At 38.4% G+C, this 26851-nt stretch overlaps 1 protein-coding gene across 1 annotated transcript in view; it reads right to left on the bottom strand.

Moving 5' to 3' along the window:
- Positions 1–269: 269 nt before the first annotated feature.
- Positions 270–26851, bottom strand: part of LOC139736660 (uncharacterized) — a 28503-nt gene continuing 1921 nt past the window's right edge. The window contains exons 3-19 of the mRNA XM_071647408.1: positions 26088–26264; positions 22938–23065; positions 20898–20975; positions 19362–19482; positions 17918–18040; positions 16902–16988; positions 15200–15304; positions 14147–14228; positions 13299–13411; positions 11631–11725; positions 8128–8167; positions 7524–7622; positions 5758–5853; positions 3663–3809; positions 2801–2854; positions 1374–1462; positions 270–588 (exon numbers count right to left, since the gene is read on the bottom strand). Coding sequence (XP_071503509.1) covers positions 408–588; positions 1374–1462; positions 2801–2854; positions 3663–3809; positions 5758–5853; positions 7524–7622; positions 8128–8167; positions 11631–11725; positions 13299–13411; positions 14147–14228; positions 15200–15304; positions 16902–16988; positions 17918–18040; positions 19362–19482; positions 20898–20975; positions 22938–23065; positions 26088–26264 — 1815 coding nt within the window. The 3' untranslated portion in view covers positions 270–407. The remainder of the gene's footprint in view (positions 589–1373; positions 1463–2800; positions 2855–3662; positions 3810–5757; positions 5854–7523; positions 7623–8127; positions 8168–11630; positions 11726–13298; positions 13412–14146; positions 14229–15199; positions 15305–16901; positions 16989–17917; positions 18041–19361; positions 19483–20897; positions 20976–22937; positions 23066–26087; positions 26265–26851) is intronic.

Genomic DNA, 26851 nt, shown 5'->3' with positions numbered 1-26851 from the left:
GCTGATATTTATGGCAAATTTTGAAGTTTGTTTTTTCCTTTGGTAGAAGCTAGACTTTGGGTTAGCCCTCAACTTATTGAAATTTTGCAAAGATTTGGAACAAGTGTTCTCCCTCATCCTGAAATTTTCAACATGGACCCCCCCCTTGCACAACTTTACTAAATGGCAAAGACAATGACCTATTTCTGTATGACCATGTCAAAATTCATTCATCCTTCGGCAAGTCATTGAATGGTTAGAATGATGTGAGGAAGGGGGGGGGGGGGGAACGTCTAAAAATTTTGGTGTAAATTTGCAGCACAGAAAGTTTGTTACAGACAATGATATTTGGAGCTGTTATGGGTTTAACTTGCTCTCTTGTATGAGAGAATTTTGTTTTTTTAAATTACTTGACTGTTTGAAACATCTCAAGCGACCACTGTGAAAGACGACGACATTCCCTGGTAGCTGGTGATCTTTTGGGCGATGTTCTTGGACTCTCCAAAGACACGGAGGCGGTAGGTGCCCAGAGTGGCGGTGGCCGGGATGTGCCAGTAGGCTGTGGCCTCACTCTCCCCACGGAGGGTACTGGTGCGGGTCCAGATGAACCTGGGGAGGGGGAGAAAGTAAGGAAGCATGCAAGCATTGGCAGCTAGCAGGATTGGAGATGCTCTCGGCGAGTCACGACAAAATGCATGTGAGGGAGTGAAAATATCTAAGCGAACAGCATACAAATCTCTGCATCATGCAGTTAGTGAAAATTTGATGCAAGATAGCATATCACCTATTACAAGAGACCCCGCGGGTCAAGCTCTCACCTGAATATCGCAAGTTCACCTTTCATCCATGTGTATATTTATGCAGATAATTACCTAAGAAAAATATAGCAAATTGGAGCTTTGGGAACCTCGGGGAAGGGGGGGGGGCATGGTATCCCCATTTGCACAACTATATATTCTATCACAATAGTGGTAATACATGCCAAGTTTAGTGAAAATTTGACTGCATTTTCAAGAAGATGAAAATATGAAAAGACAGGTGGCCACTATATAGACAGGGTCTGTAACATTGCTTTTCTCTTGGGGAAGAATTTTTCTAGTATCCTTATATCAATATGGCATGTGGTCACTTTACATGAATAGGTCTGACTGTATCTTTTCACAAAAAAATAACAACAAACAAACAAACAATGCAAACCAAAGGATCCCTTTGCTTCATGGCCATGCTGGTGCTGCACGACCTACTTTAAGCTCCTTAACACAACACTACTTGAGATTTCTTTCCTGGTAGAGTTCAGTCATACAAAAGGAACTACTCATTCTACAACAACAGCTTCTTCTTAGCTGTGGACAAAGTTAAAGGAAACCATATGTGCAGGTGAAGTGCCTTGTTACCTTGTGCAGAAGTCTGCGTCTGTGTGCACCACCTCCCACTCTCCTGTGGATGCTTTCAGACGCTCCACCGTCATGAAGGAGTCACCAGTCTGGGCAAGGAATAATGATTATGATTACAATTATGTTTAAATATAACAACAACTGTGATTATATTATTTATTAATAATTTTCATTATCATTATCATTATTATTATTATTATTCTTATTCTTATTTTCATTATTATTATTATTGTTATCATTATTATTATTATCATCATCATCACCATCATTATCATTATCATCTTATTTTAGTTACAATACTAATAAGATTAATGTAACTAAACTATGTCAGTGCATACTCCAGAGTGTAGCCAGGTGTAGCATTTCTTTGTAGCGAACTACATAAGAAGGATGAATGTCTAACTCGTACATAGGTGTTTACATTCAGAACTTGTTTTGTGCAAAGTCAGAAGGTCAACAACTACCTGTCAGGAAATCACTATCAGCCTTCAGACAGAAGAACTCTCATTCATCAGAAGTTGTGTCAGGTATTAAAATTTACATTCACTATTGCACAGTGTTGTAGATTTGTAAAAGTCAAACATTACCAAAATTACCATAATAAATTTCAAACATACATTCATCAAATATATTGTCAACTTACAGCCTTTTCTTCTTCTCACAATGGATATAAATGCACATAATGAAGGAACTCCATTGCTATGGTATAAGATTTTACAGGTCTGGAGGTAAAGACGAGATACTCTATTCTACACAGGGGAAAAGAGTAATAGTGTCTCATCTTTCACTGCATGCAAAATCTGGCGCAACTGGAAAAGTAAAGACCTAAGCACAGACCTCTCATTTTTTACACCACAGATGATACCAGGGCCCCGTTGCTAGAAACTTTGCGTTTAAACGCAACTTGCAACTGATTGTCACTGGCCAATCAAAATCATTGTTGCATGCATGTCTTCTTAATAGGGCAGACCCTGAGCCAATCAGAATGGTTGTTTCAAAATTAGCAATTATTTGCAATTGATTGCAACTTTCTTGCAACGGGGCCCAGGTGTCTTCCAAGCCATGGCAGAAATGTAGCAGCCATAATTTCCCAGAGCAGGTGAATGAGAAATTACAAGTTTAATGAAGAGTCTACGGGAGTACAATTAAAAATGGTTGATGATGTCAAAGAGTGCTCTCTAAAACTGCTTGACAGTATCTGACACCAATGGCAAAGTGAAGAAAGGTACATCTCAGTGAGTATCATGTGATATAAAGTAGTTAACCAGTCATTGAGATGTTGTAGAAAACATGTTAGCTGTCACTGGCATGTTTCCACATCAAAAGTTATATGTCTTGCACTGTGACTTAAATCTAGCAGGTTCATGTCACTGAGGAGAGAATAAATTGCTCAAACAGATTTATTCTTTCTCAACTATGATACTTACCCTCAAATTATTTCTTGGATTTCCAGACTGAAACGTTGCCTGCACCACGGAATCCTACAAGAGAAGTATTAAAGAAGTATTTTCATCAGGGGGGCTTTTTACATGCAATCCAAAATGAAAAACAAGAACTAAGAATACATTTTCATGTGATTCTGAACATGAAGTCTATACTGAATCAGAAGCAATATTATATTGGTAATTTAATAAGTTCAATTGACTGATCTAATTTTTTTTTCACCATTAAAATATATGACTGATGAGCATAGAAAAGTAAACTACAACGTAAATGAACTGCATCATCAGTTAGTATTTTGCACAATATCGATTGTCAGCGAACTCACACTGTATTTTTCTTTGAATTCATAGAAGGTGAAACTTAATACTGGTAGATTATTACATATTGTGTTCATATACAAAAAATTCCGGACGATACTGACACATCATCATTTAGCATCATCTTCTCTAGGTACACATCCCTCAAATGACAAACTGACCCAAAATACAGAAATGAGTAAACATACATTGCACTAAAAACGACAATTATTTGCATCATAAATGTAATGCACAACATACAATTTTCTCTGTGCATTACAACATATGATCCTGTAAAGCAAAACTGATGAAACACTTTCGAGCTAGAGGACATTATCATTACTTGCATGTGTACGATTCGTTGGGAAGTGTGTGTGCTTCAAGATCAGCTAGTCATTTTTTAAACCCTCAGAAGCAGAGAGCAAAACAACAAAAAACAAAACAAAACAAGAGCACACAAGCGATCAAGCACAAACATCATGTAGATTTTAAAAAAAAAGACTTTTTCTCCTTGCAAAAACAGCAGTCAAAAGCTACTTTGATCACTTACCCTCCTGTATGAGCCACTGCTGACGTCTGATACGACATCACCAAAGTTTCGGCCGAGAGGGGAGCCATCAAAGATGACAGGGGGCAAAAAGGACACCTGTTCGTCAATCAGGCTCTTTGGGATTGGTCCCTGGGGTATTTGTCTCTCCTGTGATGTCATAATAAAAGACACAAAAAATATACTATCCATTAAAAATACGTATACATCTTGTCTATGGCTTTGTGTATTTCAACTGAGTAAGTGCACATGACACATCGCATACACCAACAGGTGTTCAATCATGAATGCACATTGATACATCCACGAGTGACAAATGAATATGCTGTGGTTGCTGCAGTCTACAGACAGAATTCAAACCATGCATTCAATTCAAACACGCCTGTGAATTCAAGCATTTAGGATTTGTTCCTAGGATATTTGTCTATCATGTGACGTAACAAAAACATATTTAAATAATAGATGTACTGATGCCCTGCCTTTGAAGTGAAAACATAGTTCTGGTAAGGGTTTGAGAACCCGTCTGGCACCATTTCATATTTGCTTGCAATATATCAAAAGAGTCTACCATGAAACTTAACTGGCTGACGCAATTTGCCGGGATGATGAATTGTTTTGGAGTATTTTGAGCTCAAAAGTGTGGTCTGTATACCGACTTTTATTCCAGAAGGATCCAGACTAACTCGGTCTCTGGGAAAACTCGGCCCTATTTCAGACAATTTAAACGCAGTTCGTGATCGCCATACTAGAGTTTTCTATACACAGACGCTTGATAGGCGCACATTAATTTTGTATCCGTGCCAAAGAGGTTCTTTGATGCACGCGTTGTATCAACTCGGCCCATAACTGCGACCAGCCAGAACGCGAAGCGCTCCCATAGTACAACACTGTACAATCCACAGGGACAACTCGGCCCCGCCGTCAATGCGAGTCCCCGAGTCCGAGTTGGCCTGACCCCGATCAGGTAAGTTCTGAGATTGTGAACCTGGCGAACCTTTTTTGGTTAATATTTCGCATTTTCGTCCTTACCCAACAAATATCTTGTTATTACAGCGTTATTCCACATGTTTCTTAGGCATACGTGTACATTAGGGAGCGAAATTTGACAATTTTTGCAGGTGTACCAGAACTATGTTTTGGCTTTAATGATTAATTACAGTTTGTTTCATTTTCTTTCTTATTTTTTTCTAACAACAGAATGACAAAGCAAATTTCCATTCTTCCATTTGCTCTCAGAGCTTGCACATAAAAATTTAAGTGATAAGGGAACTATTACTGAAAGGTGATAAAATACCATGAGCATCAATTGTTAAGCGAATCAGACATTCTGGAAGCCCTAAATGCATGGTCGTATGGATGTGATCTACACATAAAAATATGCGAAACATATGCTTGCCAAATTAGATTTGCAAAAACTTTTTCTCATGATGCATTGCAAAGTTTGACCTGTTATACCACATTACAGTGCTATGACTGAACAAAGTGCAATCCAGTGCTCAAAAGTGAACCAAACCAAAGCGCCAGACTTAGAAGCGTTCGAGCGCTCTAGGTGTGGAGGAAGCGTTCCTAATGAATTATTTTTAGAGGGGGTCACACATTTTGTAGCAACAGGGTCATTCATTCACCTGGCGTCCTTAAACTGTTACAGATGTCCCGAACAAAGAGTAGGAACTCTTGGCATTATGACGTATGTCTGTATTACATGCATTCTTCACAAGGGAACTTTTGGTACGCTTTTGGACCACTTTGGGCGCACATCGGGAGGTGGTCCACTTTTGTCTTGGTTCGGTTTGGTACAGTGCACTTTGGAAGCGTTTGAGCGTTCCTCCAAGGCAGGTAGGTACAGTTCAGTTCACTTTTGTGAGAGTGCTTGAAGGCACTCTGAGATGTAAATCCATTTTGGTGAGAGTACAAACCAGAGAGTAGAACTATTTTACTGGATTCTTGTTTCAATTCAAGTCTCATTCAACATAAAACTGCACATCTCTGAGAAGGGTTTGGGTTTTTTCATTTTTGTGCAAGCTGACATAATCATGAGTACGAAGCTTTTGTCTGTTCAGACAAAGTTTCACTCCGCTTTCTGCTGGGACAGCCTTACTTGCATCAGGTATGACGTCAGGTTCCGGAATTGGTTGAGATAGGCTTGCAGGGTGTGTTGTCCAAAGATGGTGGATGCTCCCTCGTATCGTTGCACCTGACCAGGAAATCAAGCACGTGACAGAAAGGTCACTGTAAAACCAGAAACGTTCACAGCATGAAAACATTCACCAATTCTTGACATACCACTACACATTCACCATCCTATTAAAAAAATTGGCAAGAAGTCAAATCTGGAAACCTGTATGGGTGATCAAGGAACTTAAGCACTGTATTCTCAGTTTGCTGGAACCCTATGTATTCACATGTCTCAATAGTTTTGCTGGCTGCATCATGACAGTTACAATTCCCAAATTTGAATGAAAATCAATAAATCAACTAGAAATGTCGCTATGGCGACTGGTATGCCTCCGCCATAATGCATGATTCTCCTAATAGGTCTATAGTACATGTGGACAATGTGTGATTACATTTTCACAAAATTGGCAAAATATTAAAATGACATGTTTGTCACAAATGTATTGAATGTTTACCTTCCTTGACCTATGTTTAAATGGATGAATAGGAGAGCATGTATTTGGGGATTTAAGAACTTTAACTTGACTTTGACCATTTCATAAGTTTATGCACTGAGTAATTTTCAAGGTATGGAGAAAAAGCGCAATTTCTGTATTGAACAGTAAATTGTTATCATTTTCATCTGGCCTTTGATTTATAAGAGAAGCACTGTCAGGCAGAACATACATAAATTCAGCATGTACTAAGTTTCAAGATAACTTGAGCCACTTCCGAGATATGGAGAAAAAAGTAAGTTCAGCACTTTCACTTGATCTTTGACCTTTTAACCTTTGACCTTCTTGGCAAAAAAAAAAAATCCCAGAGAATCTCTATTGGGTTAGACATGCATACATCAAGTTTTAAAAAAAAAATATCCTGCTGGCATTGCATAAATATAAGGAAAATAGTAAGATTTTGAAGTATTGCCCTTGACCTTTGACCCCTGACCTTTGACCCCATGAACCCTAAATTCCCTAGATAACCACTGCCAGTCAGTAGATGCATATACACTATGTTCCATGAAGATACCTTGAACAATTTCCAAGATACAGAGAAAAAAGTGAAATTTTAACATTTTACTTGACCTTTTGACCTTTGACCTTTTGACCTCATGACCCCAAACTTTCACCAGAGAATCTTAATTGGGTAGTACATGTATACACTAAGTTTCAAGAAAATATCTTCAGGCATTGCATAGATATAGGGGAAATCGTAAAATTTTAAGCATTTGACCTTGACCTTTTGACCTTTGACCTTGAGCATGTGCACCCAAAAGTTGATAGGCACAACTTCACCCCCTTATACACATACATGCCAAGTTTCATTAGGATACCTCAAAAGGTTTGGGTAGTTACCCTGTCCACAAAATTCATTACGGACGGACGGAAGGACGGACGGACGGAAGGACGGACGGACGGACGGACAACCCGAAAACATAATGCCTCCGGCACCACTTCGTGGCGGAGGCATAAAAACCAAGAAATTTCTACAGAGTTTTATTAACATGGAATATCCCACCAGTCAAAGAATCTTGCAGGGATCCTTCCCCTAGGCATGGACAATGTTTGCCAATTTTCTTATTTATTTTTATTTTGTGTGTGTGTGTGTGTAAACACCTGGAAAAGCGTGCTTGATTGTATAAAAATGTGCAACAGGAAAATCTCACACAGCATCTCCTGGAAAGTCAAGTAACTCCAACCATACTAGTACCTGGTACTCCTCGTATGTCACGATGTAATCACTATAGGTGTTGCTAAGCCCTGCAATCACCGCCTTAGCATCGTCGGAAGCTCCGGCTGCCTTCATTACCTGTGGGTATGAGGGGGGGGGGGGGTGGATGATGACATAATTTGAGATACATGATAAAATGGCATCAGCACAATGGACAGAGTTGAAAAGTGGCTCAATCTGCATTGTTTCACATCATTATTACCTCCACAAAGGCAGGAGGTTATGTTTTCATCAGTGTTGGTTTGTTTGACTGTTTGCAAAATAACTCAAAACGGAGTTGAATGAAACTTGCAAGGATAAGTTGATAATGATGCAGGGAACAGATGATTAAATTTTGGAATTGAAATACATTGAATGGAATTATGATTTGCTTAATATAGCTACTAACAAAAACAATGGATGCTTGTGAGCAAGCAACCATGGGACCAACAGGGTGCCTTGCCAGTTACTGGGAGTAAGGACTATAGGACTGACAGTCTGTGGTCTTATCCACTAAGCCACAGAGTCCTTTTTATAACTGGAAGGCAAAGAAAGAAAAAAAAACCTGTAGACATAGTCTACACTGCAAGCAAAGGTGACCTACCTCTGTTACAGTATTCCTCACTCTTCTGCCAGCCATTGTACTGCAAAGGAACACATTTCAGAGTGATGTTATTAATGGCAATAATAATAATGATTCAAAAAAAAAAATCAAAGGAGAAGTCCACCTTCATATACTTGAGTGAAGGTAACAATATTAGCTGAACACATCAGTGAAAGTTTGGGGAAAATTGGACAATCCGTTCAAAAGTTATGAATTTTTTAAGTATCTGCACAATCACTGCTGGATGAAACTAGAAATGTCGCTATAGCGACTGGTTATACCCCCGCCAAACAACATTTCATAAGCTTTGGTAAAAAAACTGAGGAAGTAGTTAAATCCGCAAGATCTTTCCTTGATCTTCTGCCATTAATATGCCGTTACCATGGCAACATACTTTCGGGTACTGTTGAAAAATGCGTCTTGCACAGCTACAACCAAAGGCACACATCTGTACCAAGTTTCATGGAAATTGGGCAAAAACTGAGGAAGTAGTTTGCAACACAAAATTTTCCATCATTTTGGCTCATAATATGTGAGCTGTTACCATGGCAACATACTTTTTGTCACTGTCAAGAAATGTGTCATGCTGACCTATATCCTAAGACAAACATTCAATATGAATTCCATGAGAATTGGAAGAACACTGATGAAGCAGTTTTGCCATGAAGCATTTTGCCCTATATTTTACCAATAACATGCCGTTACCATGGCAACGCACTTTTTGCCACTGCGGAAATATGTGTCTTGCACATTAACATATTCAGATGAACATCTGTACCTAATTTCATAAAAATTGATCAAAAATTGTGGGAGGAGTTCGCGACGCAAGATTTGTACCCATTTTTGCCCATAATATGCCGTTACCATGGCAACGTACTTTTGGGTACTGTCAAAAAATACGTCTTGCACATCTACAACCCAAGGCACACATCTGTGCCAAGTTTTATGGGAATCGGTTGAAAACTGAGGAAGTAGTTCGCGACGCAAGATTTGCAACGGACCGACCGCCCGATCGACCGCCCGACCGCCCGACCAACCGCCCGCCCGACCGTCCGCTGATTCCTATATACCCCCTTCAAACTTCGTTTGGCGGGGGTATAAAGACTACTACAATGTATGATGTCACATGCGTACAACTATATCAGGAAAATAACACGAGAATTTCACTAAACTTTACTTTTTGAATAAAGTACACATTTCTTCGACTTGTTACTGACGTATGTTAAGGGTAATATTATTCCCCCTGCTTTCTGAAAGAGAGAAGTCTAGTGTTCTTTTGTTAATATGCGAGAAAAGTGAAAATATGTTAATTTTCTTTATACTTTCTTTATATCGTTGTACACATGTGACATCACAAGCTATAGTAGTCTTCTCATAGCAGTGACTGAGAAGAAACTTCAAAAATTCATAACTTTTGAACGGATTGTCCGATTTTCCTCAAACTCTCACTGATTTGTTCAACTAATAATTCTGCACTCACAAAACCCACATGTCTATGAAGGTGAACTTGTCTTTCAAAAACATCATGCTGAAAGGGGTTGGCTCAAAGTTTGATTGAATTTGTCAGTTGTAAATAGTTTGCATCTAATCTTGTTTCTGACTCTCTCTCTCTCTCTCTCTCTCTCTCTCTCTCTCTCTCTCTCTCTCCCTCTCTCCCTCTTACAATGCAATGAAGCGATAAAAAATTATGTGTTGATGATACTGATGTCCTAAACAGTGGAAAGGAGTGTAGTGTACAATAGGACTCAATTCAGACAGGTCCAAAACAGACATAAAGAACAACAGTTTAAATCAAATAGTTTGTGTCCATTAAAGGACAAGTCCACCTTCATATACATAAGGATTGAGAGAATGCAGCAATATTAGTAGAACACATCAGTGAAAGTTTGAGGAAAATTGAACAATCCATTCAAAAGTTACGAATATTTTAAGTATCTGCGCAGTCACTGCAGGAAGAGAAGACTACTGCAGTGTATGATGTCACATGCGTACAACTCTATAAGGAAAATAAAAAGAGAATTTCACAAAACTTTACTTTTTGAATAAAGTGCATATTTCTTCGACTTGCTACTGACGTATGTTACGGTTAATATTATTCCCCCTGCCTTCTGAAAGAGAGAAGTCGAGTGTTCTTTTGTTATGCGAGAAAAATGGAAATATGTTGAATTTTCTTTATTCTTTCTTTACATCGTTGTACTCATGTGACATCACAAGCTATAGTAGTCTTTTCATCCAGCCGTGACTGAGCAGACACTTCAAAAATTCATAACTTTTGAACGGATTGTCCGATTTTGCTCAAACTCTCACTGATTTGTTCTACTAATAATTCTGCATTCACAAAACCCACATGTCTATGAAGGCGAACTTGTCTTTCAAAAACTTCATGCTGAAATGGGTTGGCTCAAAGTTTGATTGAATTTGTCAGTTGTAAATAGTTTGCATCTAATCTTGTTTCTGACTCTCTCTCTCTCTCTCTCCCTCTCTCTCTCTCTCTCTCTCTCTCTCTCTCTCTCTCTCTCTCTCTCTCCCTCTCTCCCTCTTACAATGCAATGAAGCGATAAAAAATTATGTGTTGATGATACTGATGTCCTAAACAGTGGAAAGGAATGTAGTGTACAATAGGACTCAATTCAGACAGGTCCAAAACAGACATAAAGAACAACAGTGGTTAAATCAAATAGTTTGTGTCCATTAATATACATTTCATGTTTGCAACTCTCTCTCTCACAATGCAATCAAGCTATCAAAAAATTATGTGTTGATGATAATGATGTCTAAAAAAGTGGAAAGGAGTGGAGTGTAGGACTCAATGCAGAAAATCCAAGACAGATACAAAGAACTGCAGTAATCATCAGCCTCACAGTATCTCAGGAAATTGTGTGCACTTGACTTTCGCCCGCCATATTCAATCACCACAAACACAACGGCAAAGAAGCCATTTGATATAACCCCTCTGAGAGAAGTTTACATCTGCAATGGGCAGAACATATTTCTTGGCATATCGATGCTCTACATTGTATCCATTTCTGTCTCAGTGGAAAAAAAAAACCAAACAAACAAACAAATGGGGAAAAAACACACTACAAAGGTGATTCAGCACAGTACCTGTTGAGGACGAGTCCCGAGTATACTCAGGCAATCGTCTATGGGAAATGAGTGTTGTAGCAAAATCAAACCTTCCTCAATGGGTTAAAGTATGAAAATTGTTTTTCCAGGAATGATCATATCATCATTCTGTTGTACAAGTTGATAAGAGACTTTGTTGCAAAGGCCTATACAGCTCTGCATAGCCTACAACAAACATATTGATAGGAAAGTGGAAAATATGCTGACAAATTACTTTGTGGAATTTAGAAAATTAAACATTGGTACTTGGTAGATCAGTGGCATGTCCTCTCAAATTCCCCTTAATCCAATTGCTGCAGTATAAATGTTTATTTCTTGGAGATTGGCGCCAAATCTATCCAAGTCCCTGATACAACAGATCATGTTATGATACTTACGTGAATTCTCCAGGAACAACTACGATGGCAAAATCTCCAATACGCAAGATTTGGGTGTCAACAATGTGTGGTGACCAGGCATATGGAAAGTTCATCTGAAATATATAACAACAACAACAAATTGACTGCTTGTATTTCTACAAGAATATCTTATCTCATTATTTCACAGTCTGAGAATATATATTTTTGATGTGTTTTGCCTTTTCATGCTCATTTCAATTTCCAGCAATATCATACTTTCTTGGAACGTAATATCCTCAGCTTCCAACCTGAATCACAGTGATACACCAATGGATGTTATGCCATGTATAATGTGATAACATTTACTGCATGGCAAAAAGTTGTGCAACCTCCATGGGGTGAAGAAACTGGAAGAAAACAACTGCAAATGGATTGCTCTAGCATTAAATCTGTTAAAGTAATATATTTTCTTCTTAAAATCTTGACAGTTTGCCCCAAGCAGAAGACAACTTCAACATGGTACTATCCAAGACAATATTATAATTGTATCACTTAAAGGGACTGTTAACCACAGTACTGGTCGAGGTGGGGATTCATGTTTTGAACATTCCTTCGTGAGATAATGAGAAACCTCTTATGAAATATGAAAGAGCATGTGATTTTAAGAAGGATTCAATGTTTATTTGACGAAAATTGGTTTTCAAATGGCTGAGATATCCAAAAAAGTGATAATAATAAAAGGCGACAGGCCACGCCTTTTATTAGATCTCTTTGTTTCACCTTGCTTTTGGATATCTCAGCCATTTCAAAACCAATTTTCATCAAATAAACTTTTGATTCCCCTTAGAACTGCATGCTCTTTGACATCTCATAGAGTGGGTTCTGAATATCTCGCAAAACGTTAAAAGCTAAATCCTCAACTCAACCAGAACTGTACAGTCCCTTTAATGTGACGACATTTACTGCATGGCAAAAGTGATCCAACCTCCATGGGGGTGAAGAAAATGGAAGAAAAAGCAACTTCAAGTGGATTGCTCTACCATCAAAGCTGTTAAAGTAATATTGACTGCAAGTCTATTTTCTTCCTAAATCTTGATAGTTTGCCCCAAGATGAAGACAACCTCAACATGGTACTACACAAGACAACATTATAACTGTATCACTTGAAAGGAAGAGCAAGAAACTTAATCATTATAATGCCATATCAGACATCTGGTGTGAACAATACAATGTTCTTAGTTACCCATCTCCTACTGTCATCATCACTCAAAAAAAAAATGTCCCCCAAAATGTAATAAAATCAAGCTGTGCAAATATTCACCAAGTACACAAACATCTCCAAATCCTAGGAATAACAGATATGAGGGAAGTCTCATTTAGCTGCAAGAGGCTTACATGTTATGACAAGTTAATTATTTCATCACTATCCTCAAGTTCTTGAAAGACAGTGAATACAAAGTTGTAGTGTGTTGTTGTTTTTTCCCCTCTTTTATCTCCATATGCCAAGTCAAGATTAGTAATAACGTCAGTGAATTTAGAAAAAAAAAGAAACATAAGAAGCTCTCCCATTTTGCTAGCATTTAAAAAAGAGGGCAATATGCCATAATATTGTCCAGCTCACATTGCTGACACAGAGTGAATGATGTGATTTCCTGAACATTCACCCACTGTACAATGGCACGACTGTCAGAGGAATATTGGGCTCACCTCACCCGTTGGCAAAAGAATAGGCTTGGGTTTCTGACATTCTATCAGTTCCTTGGACGGCTCCTTGATGGCATCTCTCACCAGATTCCAGAAGAGATTCCCTTCAGTGTCCCCTGGGATAAACAAGGATGGAATTGAATGGAAATGATCCCCTGACTGTAGAGTTGTCTTGAATTGAACTTAGAATACAGTTGGTCTTCATAATCAGCTGCCATTACATCATTCTACGACAGAGATTTTTTTTTTCTTCCATCAGGAAGGATGATGAAGACACAAAAGTTGTCAGAAACAAATGGTAAGAGTAAGCTTTATAATGTGTTTTCCTCTATGAACCCATATGTTAATGGGGTTTTAGAACACAGGAAGGCATTTGAGGGACTACAGGCAGAGGCAACTGAGTGACGAAGGTTCCACATCGAAAACTTTCTGTGTTAAGACATAGGGCGGTGAGTTAGCACAGTCAGTAGTGCGTCTGCCTCATGATCCAAAGGACCTGGGTTCGATTCCCGAGTCCAACTGAGCAATGTTGTGTGTAATCATACTGTCCCCTCCAGTAAGATGCAAAACACTCTGTTGTTTGGATAGGACATAAAATAAGAGGTCCTGTGTGTGAGAGAGCCACAACTTATTCATGTAAAAGATCTCGCTTCATTCATTCATCACAAAGAGCAGGGTGTTTAACCCAGTGAAGTGGTCCCGCCTTACATTCAATTGGACCCCAGGGAAGACAAGCTTGGTGTAGCTGAATATGGGCTATCCATCCATCCTCTCAGATGGAAATAAAACAAACAAACAAGAAACAAACAAGCAAACAAACATGTTTTGGAAGGACCTCACTCAAAGCTCACCTTGTGTGAAGTCAAATGCCCCAGGGCCGTCTGTTGTGCCAGCGGCAAAACTGAATCCCATGGAAGGCTTGCATGTCTTACCCTGTTACATTGGCAAAGGAAAATATTGAAAGTTTTGCATCATTTAAACTTACATTCTTCTGCATGACACTGAATCTTCTTGACACTACTACAGTAAATGTGAAAAATTCATACCTCAATCAATATCACACTGAAAAATGAGATGTGCAGAAGAAAAAGTGAAACTAGACAAGTTTCTATTTCTTTAATGTTACTCATGACTGAACACATAATTGTTCATTCTTATGAAATTCATATAGACTAAGATTCTATTTTTGCTTCAAGCTATATGGCCTATCAATTTCAGACTTGAGACCACAAATTCTTGTCTTAGATATCATCTGATATGAGTGGTAATACTGACTGTCCTGAAACAATTGTTTCACATTTAAATATTCATATACATTCAGATTTGATTTTTGCTTCAAATTCTATAGCTTATCAATCACCAGTGTGGCATATTTTAACCTCACAGAGACTATTGGTAAAGTGCCAGTTTTTGTCTTCATACATCACATGATACTGGTGCTAATATTCACATAAGTGCACATACATTGTTTAGCTCTTCAGCTTTCCCCTGACAAGATATTGATAAACAATGCCTCTTTACACACATACATGTACATATGATCAAAGCTTGAAGAATGTGACAGCTGCTAAACATGTTCATCTTGTAATGAATCTAAACAGGCACTTTAGTGAGAAGGCAATGTCAGCTTTCAGCCAGACAATTACAATTTTAATGCCTTACCAAACTTATTGACAACAGGTAAACAAATGTCCTGGACTGACAAAATCAGCATGATTTCACTCTATCTGGACGTAAGGTGATTTTCAAAGCTGCTCTTCAGCAATTCTCTAATAAAGTTGACCATGCCAACAACGTCTGTGTTGAAGTTCCATGGATTATTGTTGAATGCTTACATACTACACTCAGTTCAAGAATCATCCCACATTCACACATGAGATGTACATTATGAGATGTGTACTCACAATAAATGTTGAATTGTACGGAACTGTGACACTGGTCATATCCACATACTGATGAACAAATCCTATGGGTCCAGTCAGCATTTTGGTAGCACTCTTGTATAATTCCTGGAATGAAATGGAGGAAAAAAAAATTACCAACAATCACAAAACAATCAAATAAGGCTTAAAAGATTAACCACATTAGACAATTATTAATGTGAATACATAATAGATAGAAAAAAAAAATGAAAGATGTAAGCAATTCAATCAAGGAATGTGAAAATTGCAAATGTCAAATTTAACCCTTGATCTTTGAATTTCATCCTATCTATCCTCAATTTAAATTACAAAACAAAATGTTGCCACATTTTTTCAACATTATCTCTGTTTTACAGCTGTTGCTACTCAAATGGGCAAATTTTGATTGGTCGGGGGAAAGTGGCATTTGCATTGAGCACTTGCCCTTATGACTACATTGCATGTTCATGAATCAACTGCTTACCAACAGCTGGCTCGAAAGGAGTACAAAGAAATGACTATCACCTTGGACAAACTGGCACCCGTGTATGCAAATTGTACCTTACAATACACTAAAACTTACTGCGTTAGTGTTTACTTAGCACTTACTACTTACACTGTATGCCTTACAATACACTAAACACTAATACATTAAACACTTACAATGTATTAAACACCCAAGTAAAAACACAAAACAAAACAAAAACAAAAACAACTAGAAATGTCGCTACAGCGACTGGTTATACCCCCGCCAAACAACATTTCATAAGCTTTGGTCAAAAAACTGAGGAAGTAGTTAAATCCGCAAGATCTTTCCTTGATCTTCTGCCATTAATATGCCGTTACCATGGCAACGTACTTTCGGGTACTGTCGAAAAATGCGTCTTGCACATCTACAACCAAAGGCACACATCTGTACCATGTTTCATGGAAATTGTGCAAAAACTGAGGAAGTAGTTTGCAACACAAAATTTTCCATCATTTTGGCTCATAATATGTGAGCTGTTACCATGGCAACATACTTTTTGTCACTGTCAAGAAATGTGTCATGCTGACCTATATCCTAAGACAAACATTCAATATGAATTCCATGAGAATTGGAAGAACACTGATGAAGCAGTTTTGCCATGAAGCATTTTGCCCTATATTTTACCAATAACATGCCGTTACCATGGCAACGCACTTTTTGCCACTGCGGAAATATGTGTCTTGCACATTAACATATTCAGATGAACATCTGTACCTAATTTCATAAAAATTGATCAAAAACTGTGGGAGGAGTTCGCGACGCAAGATTTGTACCCATTTTTGCCCATAATATGCCGTTACCATGGTAACGTACTTTTGGGTACTGTCAAAAAATACGTCTTGCACATCTACAACCCAAGGCACACATCTGTGCCAAGTTTTATGGGAATCGGTTGAAAACTGAGGAAGTAGTTCGCGACGCAAGATTTGCAACGGACCGACCGCCCGACCGCCCAACCGCCCGACCACCCGACCGACCACCCGACCGACCGACCGCCCGCCCGACCGTCCGCTGATTCCTATATACCCCCTTCAAACTTCGTTTGGCGGGGGTATAAAAAGATGCTAGAGAGATACATGGCAGACAGCTTTGCAGGTTGTTGTTGTTGCTGTTTTTTGTTTTTATTTTTTTTGCGTGTGTGTCAATATTTCACTTAGGAAATTCATGTCAACTTACCATGGCCTTGTTGAACTGGTTCTCTCCAATGATTCTTGTACTGTCAAACATGTCTTTCCCGGGGCCAAAAGCAATGCACTTCTCATTCTGATTTTATGGAATAAAAAACAAAGCAAAACAAACTGTCAAACAAAACAAAATAATAGTAATAAACTTTCATTTGCGGTCACAAAGGAACCTGCCCCTAGAGAAAACCTATGGTACAAAACCTGAGGGAGAGATGGATTAATGATCACATAAGATTATCTTCATCACTGAATTTTTTATTTTCATGACACTCATCATCATCATCACATCAATGTTTTGCAAATTACAATCACCATCACCAGTGATATTTTCATTCATCATTCTTTCCTTACAATCGATATCATCATCATCATTGCCATCACCACCTTTCTTCCCACTCTCTTCATCATTTCCATACTCGCTTCTTATCAGTTTTATCACGAGTTGAAATGACTTATGATACATGTATATGTATAGGTGGCTTTATTTAGCAGGGCTTCTCCTTAAAACCACTATCTGAAACTTGATCCAGGTTTTCCAGGTAAATTCCTTTTAAAGCCAGCTCTCTACATAATTTCCTTCTTTTTTTTTAACCTGCAAAGCAATTTAACAATACATTGCATTTTTTTTTCTTCAATCAAACATGTAAAGTTTAAAACACCTGCACAATGCATCAATTTTCATGTTACCCATGTACACCTACTATCAAAGAAATGTATATTACATAGATTATTAGATAGACGGTATGCAGAAATGAATAATAATTACGTCGCAGTATATAACTCGAGTGAATCAATAGTTTCATGAATATGTATTTGAATACTAAACATCAGCATGAATTGCATGAAAAGGTATATCTAATCAGCTTTCAATGCTACTTTCATTTAAGTTCAGTTTGAGAAAGTAAAAAAACAGAAAGACAAAAGAAAATCAAATCAATAAATGCAAATTATAAAAGGACAGCGACTCTATACAGGCACACAGATGAAATTAAGAATGACAAACTGTACCTTTCCGTCACATGTACTGCGATTTCTGTCGCATGGAAGGCCGGTGTCGATGCAGCGAGCTCCTTGTGTGTTGGGCGAGACATCACCAAGATTGCTCTGGGCAAATGCAGCCACAAACTTTCCCTGATGGTGCATAGGTGAAAAAACAACAAGATAATATCTAAATCACAGAAAAAAATAAAATGTGAAACATATCACACAAGGGGGAAATATCTGGGACTAATCCTGCAGATATTTCTCAATCTGTTGAGTTACTCATACCTGGAGAAATCCTCATGCCACCAACATTGGAAGTGGCTACAGAACAGAGCATTTACTCAAGGAAAGAAATTTACCTTGTCATCTGGTGCTGAAAACTGCATATAATTTAAAACTTTGATGATTCATGGTGACCTCATGAGCCTTTACACATTTTTTTTTAAGATGATCACAAGACCTGATAAGCACTACCATGTAAAATGCAACTTGGAGAGCATCACATGATTTCACTGCTACACTGGAAGAAGGGAGGGAAGGGACAGGTTGCCATGGAGGGCATAGGACTTTCATTGTGGTTTGTTCTAGGATCAAGAAATCCCCTGCCGAATGTTGCTGCCATAATAAAGTGGGGGGGGGGGGGGGGGGGGGGGGGGGGGGGCGGTTGAAAAGTATTCTGATTAATGGATGTTTCATTCAGGTGATCTGTGAAGTATTCAGTTCCTTCTTCTGCACTGTAATATTTGAGGATCTATTTCACAGCCTTAGTCTGAACTAAACTGCATGCATTACCTGGTATTTGTCACTACAAAGGACAAAGCTGGCAAAGTGTTTTTTATTGTCAAAGGCTATCTTTTGTCCTCAGGTAGTCCATAATGTCAGAGAGCACTAGAAAACTCCCATATTCACATAGATGTCCTGAAACTAACAGTCAATGGATGGGGATAATCTAATCCCCTTAATCCCTTCATTGTCTTTAAGTGGGAATTTCATTGTCAAAGCCCTTGTAGGTAGCCCTATTCTCTGGTACAGCAAAAAAAAAAATATTGGAGTTAGGGCAGGGAGATATATATGGAGTTAGGGTAGGGAGATATATAAAGTGAATCGCACTAAATTGACTTGGCAAGTAATACAGTCAAGTGCATAAGCATGTACAATGTACAGTGGACTCCCATTGTAACAAAGTGCTCGGGACCAGCACGTTTCTTTCGTTATAATATTGAAATTTCATTATAACCGAACAAACAATGAAAAACAAAGGGCTGATAATGATGGGACCTACATTGTTACTTCGTTGTAACTGGAATTTGTTTTCGTTTTTCGTTATAATGGGAGTGCACCCTAAAAGATTTACAAAAGGGTGCATCATCCTACGGATCTAGCCTGATGCCACCTGTTAGATGGAGAGGCCCTATTAGAGGAATAAAAACCAGCTGATATCAGCTGGGTGCGGTCTTTCTTCACCCACCCTGCCAGGCAGAGAGCCTGGGTTGAAGTGCTTTTCCATCAGCTGTGAGGCATAGCCCTTGTTGTCGCCGCTGATCAGAGAATTGGTGTTGTTCATACTGGTACCATGCACTGCAAACCAGCTGTCACCACAAAGAAAGGGAAGGGGGTGGGGATGTTGAAAGATAAGTATTTTATTCTTTAATGCAGCAAGAACATTATTATTATTCTTCTTTCTTAAAGCAAAGTGCTATTTTGTTTGCAAGTAAACTGAAGCAGCATCCCTCTAACATCTTTGTCAAAAAAATGTAGCTTGTTTTAACACACCTGAGCATAGCATTTATACCAATTACATACAATTTTGTCACATGGCTAAAGAGTGTTACCTGGATAATTTTTTTTTTTCAATCAAACTGATATGAAATACTGTTGAGCAAAAAATAAGACACTAATCAGTATTCAACTGCCAAATCACTGCCAAATCATTTTTAATCTATTAATTGAATCAAAAGTTATTTTTACGTTTAACATATTTTGTGGACTGAGAAGATCTTTTTGAAATCATATTGGTAAGGATAAAAAAAAAATTGTTTTCATTCTTTCCTTACAATCGATATCATCATCATCATTGCCATCACCACCTTTCTTCCCACTCTTTTCATCATTTCCATACTCACCTCTTGTCAGTTTTATCATGAGTTGAAATGACTTATGATACATGTATGGGTATAGGTGGCTCTATTTAGCAGGGCTTCTCCTTACAACCACTACCTGAAAATTGATCTTTTCCAGATAAATTCCTTTCAAAGCCAGCTTTCTACATCTTTCCTTACTGTTTCTCAAAAACCTTCCCCTCAATCTTATTCTTCTTGGTCAACTACAAAGAGAAAAACCTCTTTCTTCTAAATATGACATCTATTCTCCTACTTGTTCACATCATCCTAGTTTGCTCATATACTCATTATCAGTGTTCTATTCTCCACTTAATTTCCTTCTTTTCTTTTAAAACGCAAAGCAGTTTAACAATACATTGCATTGTCGATATAAAATACTGTTGAGCAAAAAACAAAAAACAAATCAGTATTCAAATTAATGAATTCTTTTGTCACATTGTTTATATTGCAATTGACTTACAAATTGCCCTTCATTGATGTAAATAAGCACAGACTATTCAGTGTTCTAGAAGTAGCCACTATAAAAAATTCATGAGCATGCATATTAGAGTTGGCCTCGAACCAACAATCTCCCAATTATCAGACTAGACTTGACAACAATCTCCTTATTACTAGCTTATTTGTCAATCAGTTACAAAAATTAATGGGAGAAAGGAGAGGAAAAAGTACTGTCTGCATGGCAGACTCACCGCAAATGCCTAATAAAGATCTGATTGCCCTTGACCAAAAGTGGGATGAAAAGCCAGACACATGTTCTGCATAAAAACAAAAAAAACATGCTCAACACACAGGTACTGTAGTATGCTACAGTGGTCACGTTTGGTGACTAGCAATAGCTGATAGATGACTTCAACAATACTGTGCTGTTTGGAAGAAGAACCTACTTAATCATTCCAATGTCTCCTCCGTCAACGTCTTGAAGCTTCAGTACTGTCATCAGTTTGTCGACGTTATACTTGTACCTGGATGGGAAGGGACATAAACATGGAGTATGGCATCTCAACAATATCACATTTCACAAAGTGTGCAGCATAAATTATGCATCTCATGCTCTACCATATCATTCTGCATCTCAGTTCTCCAATGCTATTGATGCAACAAGGCAAGCGCCAAATTGTGTCTCGCCCATTCGCGCACAAGGAATCAATATTTTTTATAACTCCCAGAAGTTAATTGACCTGCTTATGACCTTTGACCTTGTGGTGACCTTCAACAAAACGGACAAAGGGATCAAAAGTAATGAGCCATAATCGAAACGCGCCATAAAAACTTAACATTGGGCCCTAAAAATTTGTTGACCCCTTTCTGTGACCTTTGACCTTAAGATGACCTTTAACTCCCCAAGGGACATCTACCGTCCAAGTTTGGTCACAAACGGACATAGGGATCAAAAGTTATGAGCCACAATCAAAACGCGCCCTAAAAACTTAACATTGGGCCCTAAAAGTTCGTTGACCCCTGTCTGTAACCTTTCACCTTGTGGTTATCTTCAACTTCCCAAGAGACATCTACCATCACCCAGGTTTGATTGCCATTGTAGCAACATGTGCTGAGTTACATGTGATAAGAGAGTCTTGCATGTAAACTTTAACGTATGACCTCAAATGACCTTTGACCTTATCATGTGACCTCTTACTGCACCATAACATGAAGGTACCCCCAGTGCATCCATCACCCAAGATTGATTGCCATTGTAGCAACATGTGTCGAGTTACGTGTGATAAGAGAGTCTTGCAAGTAAACTTTAACGTATGACCTCAAATGACCTTTGACCTTATCCTGTGACCTACAACGGCACCATAACATGAAGGTACCCACAGTGCATCTATGACCCAAGTTAGGTTGTAATCCAAGCAACTTATGTGAAGTTATTTGTCAAAAGAGAGTCTTGCAGGTAAACTTTAACATAGAAAAGAGAGTCTTGCACATACTCTTTAATATATGACCTCAAATGACCTTTGACATCATCACATGACCTCCGACAACACCATAACATGAAGATACCCCTAGTGCTTCTATCACCCAAGTGTGGCTGCCACTGTTGTAACAGTTGCCAAGTTATGCATCATAAGAGAGTCTTGCAGGTAAACTTTAACATTTGTGACGGACGACGGACGGAGGACGGACGGACGACGGACGGACGCCATTTGGATCCCCATGGGTGTATGCAAGGGGGGGTCGGGAGGGTCGTACGACCCCCCCAAATTTTCAAAAGGTCCACTTTTTGTAAAAGACATTTTTGTTTTTGGAGGGCTTTTTACCCCATATACAACAGGAAAAAAAAAAGTGACCAAGTGGTGTTCCAGCAAATTGTCAAAAACCTCGTAAATTTTGTAACTTAATTTTAATGCCATACCTTATTTCTAAGCAGCACTGCCATGCCGAAAAAGTAACTTTTGTATGCACCAAATTTCCATTTTAAGATATAAAATTCAAAAACTCCCTACCGTGTGAGGGGGGACACCCCCCTCCCACACCCTCCCCCCGCTCGGTCGCTCCGCTCCCTCGCAAAAAAGGTCCAAAAATTTTGATTACGACCCCCCCAGAAAAAATCCTGGATACACCCCTGATCCCTTAGTCTCGCCTTCACCTCCGGTGGGCGAGACAAAAAGGGGATACTGTAAGATCAGAAATTTTTGCAGGCATTGTAATTTCACGAATTTTGCGAGAGCCAAGATTGGCAAAATTAAAATGCATGCCAATGTTCTTGTCTACACTTTTATGCACTGAATGCCAGTGGCAAGTCCCAAAAATTTCATGCCACGAAAAGGCATCGACTCCTACTTGTGAAAATTTTGCATTGTATGTCACAAACATTCCTTGCTGTACAATATTGTTTATGTCTGAACACGCTGTCTTTTATTAACTCCTAATGCCACATTTGTATCGAGTGCAATGCCTACGAAACCGATAGCACAACTCACTTTGCCTGTTCTTCCTTTGGGTTGTTCTCGTATGCTGTGGGGCTGCGATTGATGTTGGAGTCCAGTAAGATCCCGTCGTTGTAAAAGATGTAGCCGGGTACCATCGAATTATGCGCCATCTCAACACTCTTGACGACAGAAATATAGTGAAACCAATGATATATTGAACACATCTCTATGAATACCCACTTCTCTATGAGACTGTGCAACTTTTGAGAAGAAACACGAATGAAGACATAATGAATTTAAACATATATCTTCATATAATCTTGCTTGATTACATTGCAGATTACTGCACCAAGCTCATTGACATGCTACAAACATGAGCAACAATCAATGACATGACAGTGACAACAAGGAAAAGTAGAAATTACGCGGTGCGTAATATATGTCCCCGCCGGAAGTAGCATTTTGTAACAAAATGTGCAATATAGGTAAAAAATCAAGGTCAAAGGTCAAAGAAGTCAAAGGTCAAAATTCTGTACGTAGAAGTTTTGAAGCCCTCACCTAGTGCCATCACATAAAGCAAATGGAATCGAAATTGGGTTAGAAATGGCGAAGGAGTAGCATTTTGTAGCCAATGTACAATATAGGTCAAAAATCAAGGTCAAAGGTCAAAGAAGACAAAGGTCAAAATTCTGTGTAGAAGTTTTGAAGCCCTCACCTAGTGCTATCACATAAAGCAAACGGAATCGAAATCGGGTTAGAAATGGCGAAGGAGTAGCATTTTGTAGCAAAATGCATAATATAGGTCAATAATCAAGGTCAAAGGTAAAAGAAGTCAAAGGTCAAAATTCTGTGTAGAAGTTTTGAAGCCCTCAACTAGTGCCATCATATAAAGCAAACGGAATCGAAATCGGGTTAGAAATGGCGAAGGAGTAGCATTTTGTAGCAAAATGTACAATATAGGTCAAAAATCAAGGTCAAAGGTCAAAGAAGTCAAAGGTCAAAATTCTGTGTAGAAGTTTTGAAGCCCTCACCTAGTGCCATCACATAAAGCAAACGGAATTGAAATCAGGTTAGAAATGGCGAAGGAGTAGCATTTTGTAGCAAAATGTACAATATAGGTCAAAGGTCAAGGTCAAAGGTCACAACTGAAATTCTGTGTAGAAGTTTTAAAGCTCCCATGTAGTGCTATCATATAAAGCAAACAGAATCAAAATTGGCTCATAAATGACAGAGAAGTAGTAAATTGAACATTTTGATCACACACGGACGCACACACGGACGGATGCACGGACGGACGGACGCACAGACACACACACGTACGGAGCCCGTTTCATAGTCCCCTGCTCGAACTCGTTCGGCGGGGACAAAAATTTGCTTTATGGACAAAACTCTGTATGACTGCTGTACGGTTTAATTATTAGGCAAAAAGGGTGACTCCAGTGTCCAACATAAGAAAATTGTTGAACATATTACATAGCAATATCAAATGTGGTACCACTAGCTAGTTATTTTCAGCATATTTTGTACACTTTGAACACAAAACAGTACCTGCATGTTCTTCTCTCGGACTGATATAATTTCGTGCAAACCTCAAGATAATGTACAGCCGTGCTTCTTATCCCTTTCGAGGATGGACTGATTTTGCTACAACACACATTTCCCATAGACACCTGCCCGAGTATACTTGGGTCTTGTCCTCACCAGGTTAAGCTTTTGTAACCCTGAGGCCCACTTTGGCTCCTACAAAGTTTTTTGAGGCCCAGTTAAACATGTAGATCGAATACAAATCTTTTTTTCATTTTAAATTTGGGAAGACATCCCAGCACAACTGCGAGAGCTTCATAGCCCTCTTGTTGAGAAGCTTTGATGTAGAGCATCTATAGTGAGTAGTATGTATTACAAGTGAGGTGTGCATAAGAGTTCCCAACAATCAAAAGGCCTTGATTTCATACACACTGCCACAAAATACTCCACACATAGGTCTTCCATATTTGGCTCATCCCCAAGTATAACTCTCAGGTAAAAACAATTCACATATATTAACCACTGTGCTCACACATTTTTGTCAAGGGTCAAATTTCCTGATGTGTTTATTTGTCCTAGGTAATCAGTATTCTTCTTGATCCAAGTCTGATAACAAGTAACAGATGACTTTTGGCCATTTTGAATGCTTATTCAATGTATAACAGGAGTATAAACAATGAGCCCTATCTTTAAAATCCTAAGTGACCTTTAGAATGGATACATTGTGATTGAACCAAAATAAACAAACGAAAACTAAGTGGTTACGTAGATTGGTGGGCGTAAGCACATTTTGTTTTGGTTAAGTTCAGGCTGTAACATACTAAAGATTCAGATTGAACTTTTCATTTGTAAAGGTGAAGGAGATATACGGATTTTGATTTGACTGCACATCAATTTGGTCTTCCTGCCATGTTTCTATACAATTTCATTTCAAATATTTTCACTTTCAACAAAGAGTGTAAGCATGAAGAAAGAAAAAAAAAACGATATAAATACTATACATACATCAAAATACAATATAAACACAATAAACAATTTGGCACATTTCAGCTAGCTGATTCAAATTATTCATGATGGATGTCCTGAATCTGGACAAAACCTGTAAGTTTTGACAAACTTAACTGAAATAAAACAAAACATCATCACAAACCAACATCTAGGCATTAGAATGGAAATGCTCAAATTGTTAGAATTCGAGGTTTGTATTCAATTCACATACATGTACATACATGTAGATCCTTGAGTAAATGTCAAAAATAGTTGCCTGTGACAGATACAAAATGTAGTTCTTTCTTTTTATTTTGCTTTTAAGAAAAAGCTTCATAGATATTAGGATATAATCTTTGGAAATGTGTTTAATTCTACAATGACAAGTAATCTGGGTTCTCTAAGCTAATTTCATGTTGACATAGATGTCCCCATAAGAAATCTGCACCACAATGGACTTCCCTTCCTCGTTTTAAGAAATGCTACGTATCTTGACCATGACTTGTGTAATACGTCATTTCTGAAAATACCCATTAAATCCCCAAATTACAAATCCAAATAATGGATAAAAAAATTAATACAATCAAGTTATAAGCAGGAGGGAATGCACCAGATGTAAAATCTTTCCATTCCTACACTCTATAAGAAAGGTGATCACACATTTATAGTGCTTTTAAACATTTTTCTCACCTTTACAATGCCCTTCACCATGGCCTCAAACGTTTCCTTGATGAAGCCAAGAGAGGTGACATCGAAGAGGACAAACTGCAGGAAGCCGGCCGGCCCCGAGTGACTGTGAGTGCCACTGATGGCAACGTTGGTTTCATTGTACAGGCCACCATACTTGGCTTTGAGGCGTCGCACAACCTGGTTTCAATTGTTCCATTTAAGGGCAAATTTCTTTAATATTCATATGCAAATGTCAGATCTGATCTGAGATAGTACGAAAATCCACCTACACTTTTTGTATGTTGCTTGACATATATTGGCTTGATTGGCACTCTATTCACTATCAATTTTGCCAATCAAATAAAAAAACTTTGTGTCATATAATAAATTGAAACATCATGCAATCAAATATATCAAAAGGGAATTGAAGAGAAATTGAAATACATAATTTGTACATCCCATGGCACATTTGAATGGCAGATGCAAATGTTACGTCTGATATCTAGTAAACATGTTACTCTGCATCTAATGTAATATGAAGTACCACCTCAAGATCCTGAAAAGCCTTGGATGTGCAACTTTTAGATGATTGCATGTAAACTGCCACTACCAAGCGATTACAGTTAGATATATCTCCACATCCATTCATCATTGCATAATTTGTGCACAATCAAATACGGTAAGACTATCTACTACAGACCCTTCATCCATTTCTTTGCTAGGATTTCTGATATTGAAGTCAAAACTACAGCAGTTAGCACGTCAAATGACTTTAACTGATAAAA

Source organism: Diadema antillarum, unplaced genomic scaffold, assembly GCF_040938485.1.
Source record: "Diadema antillarum isolate AM-2024a unplaced genomic scaffold, OU_Dant_1.0 seq00000660_RagTag, whole genome shotgun sequence".
In the NCBI taxonomy this organism is placed as follows: Eukaryota; Metazoa; Echinodermata; class Echinoidea; order Diadematoida; family Diadematidae; genus Diadema; species Diadema antillarum.
Note: the sequence above shows the minus strand (reverse complement) of the source record. Positions and strands in the feature narration are given on the sequence as shown.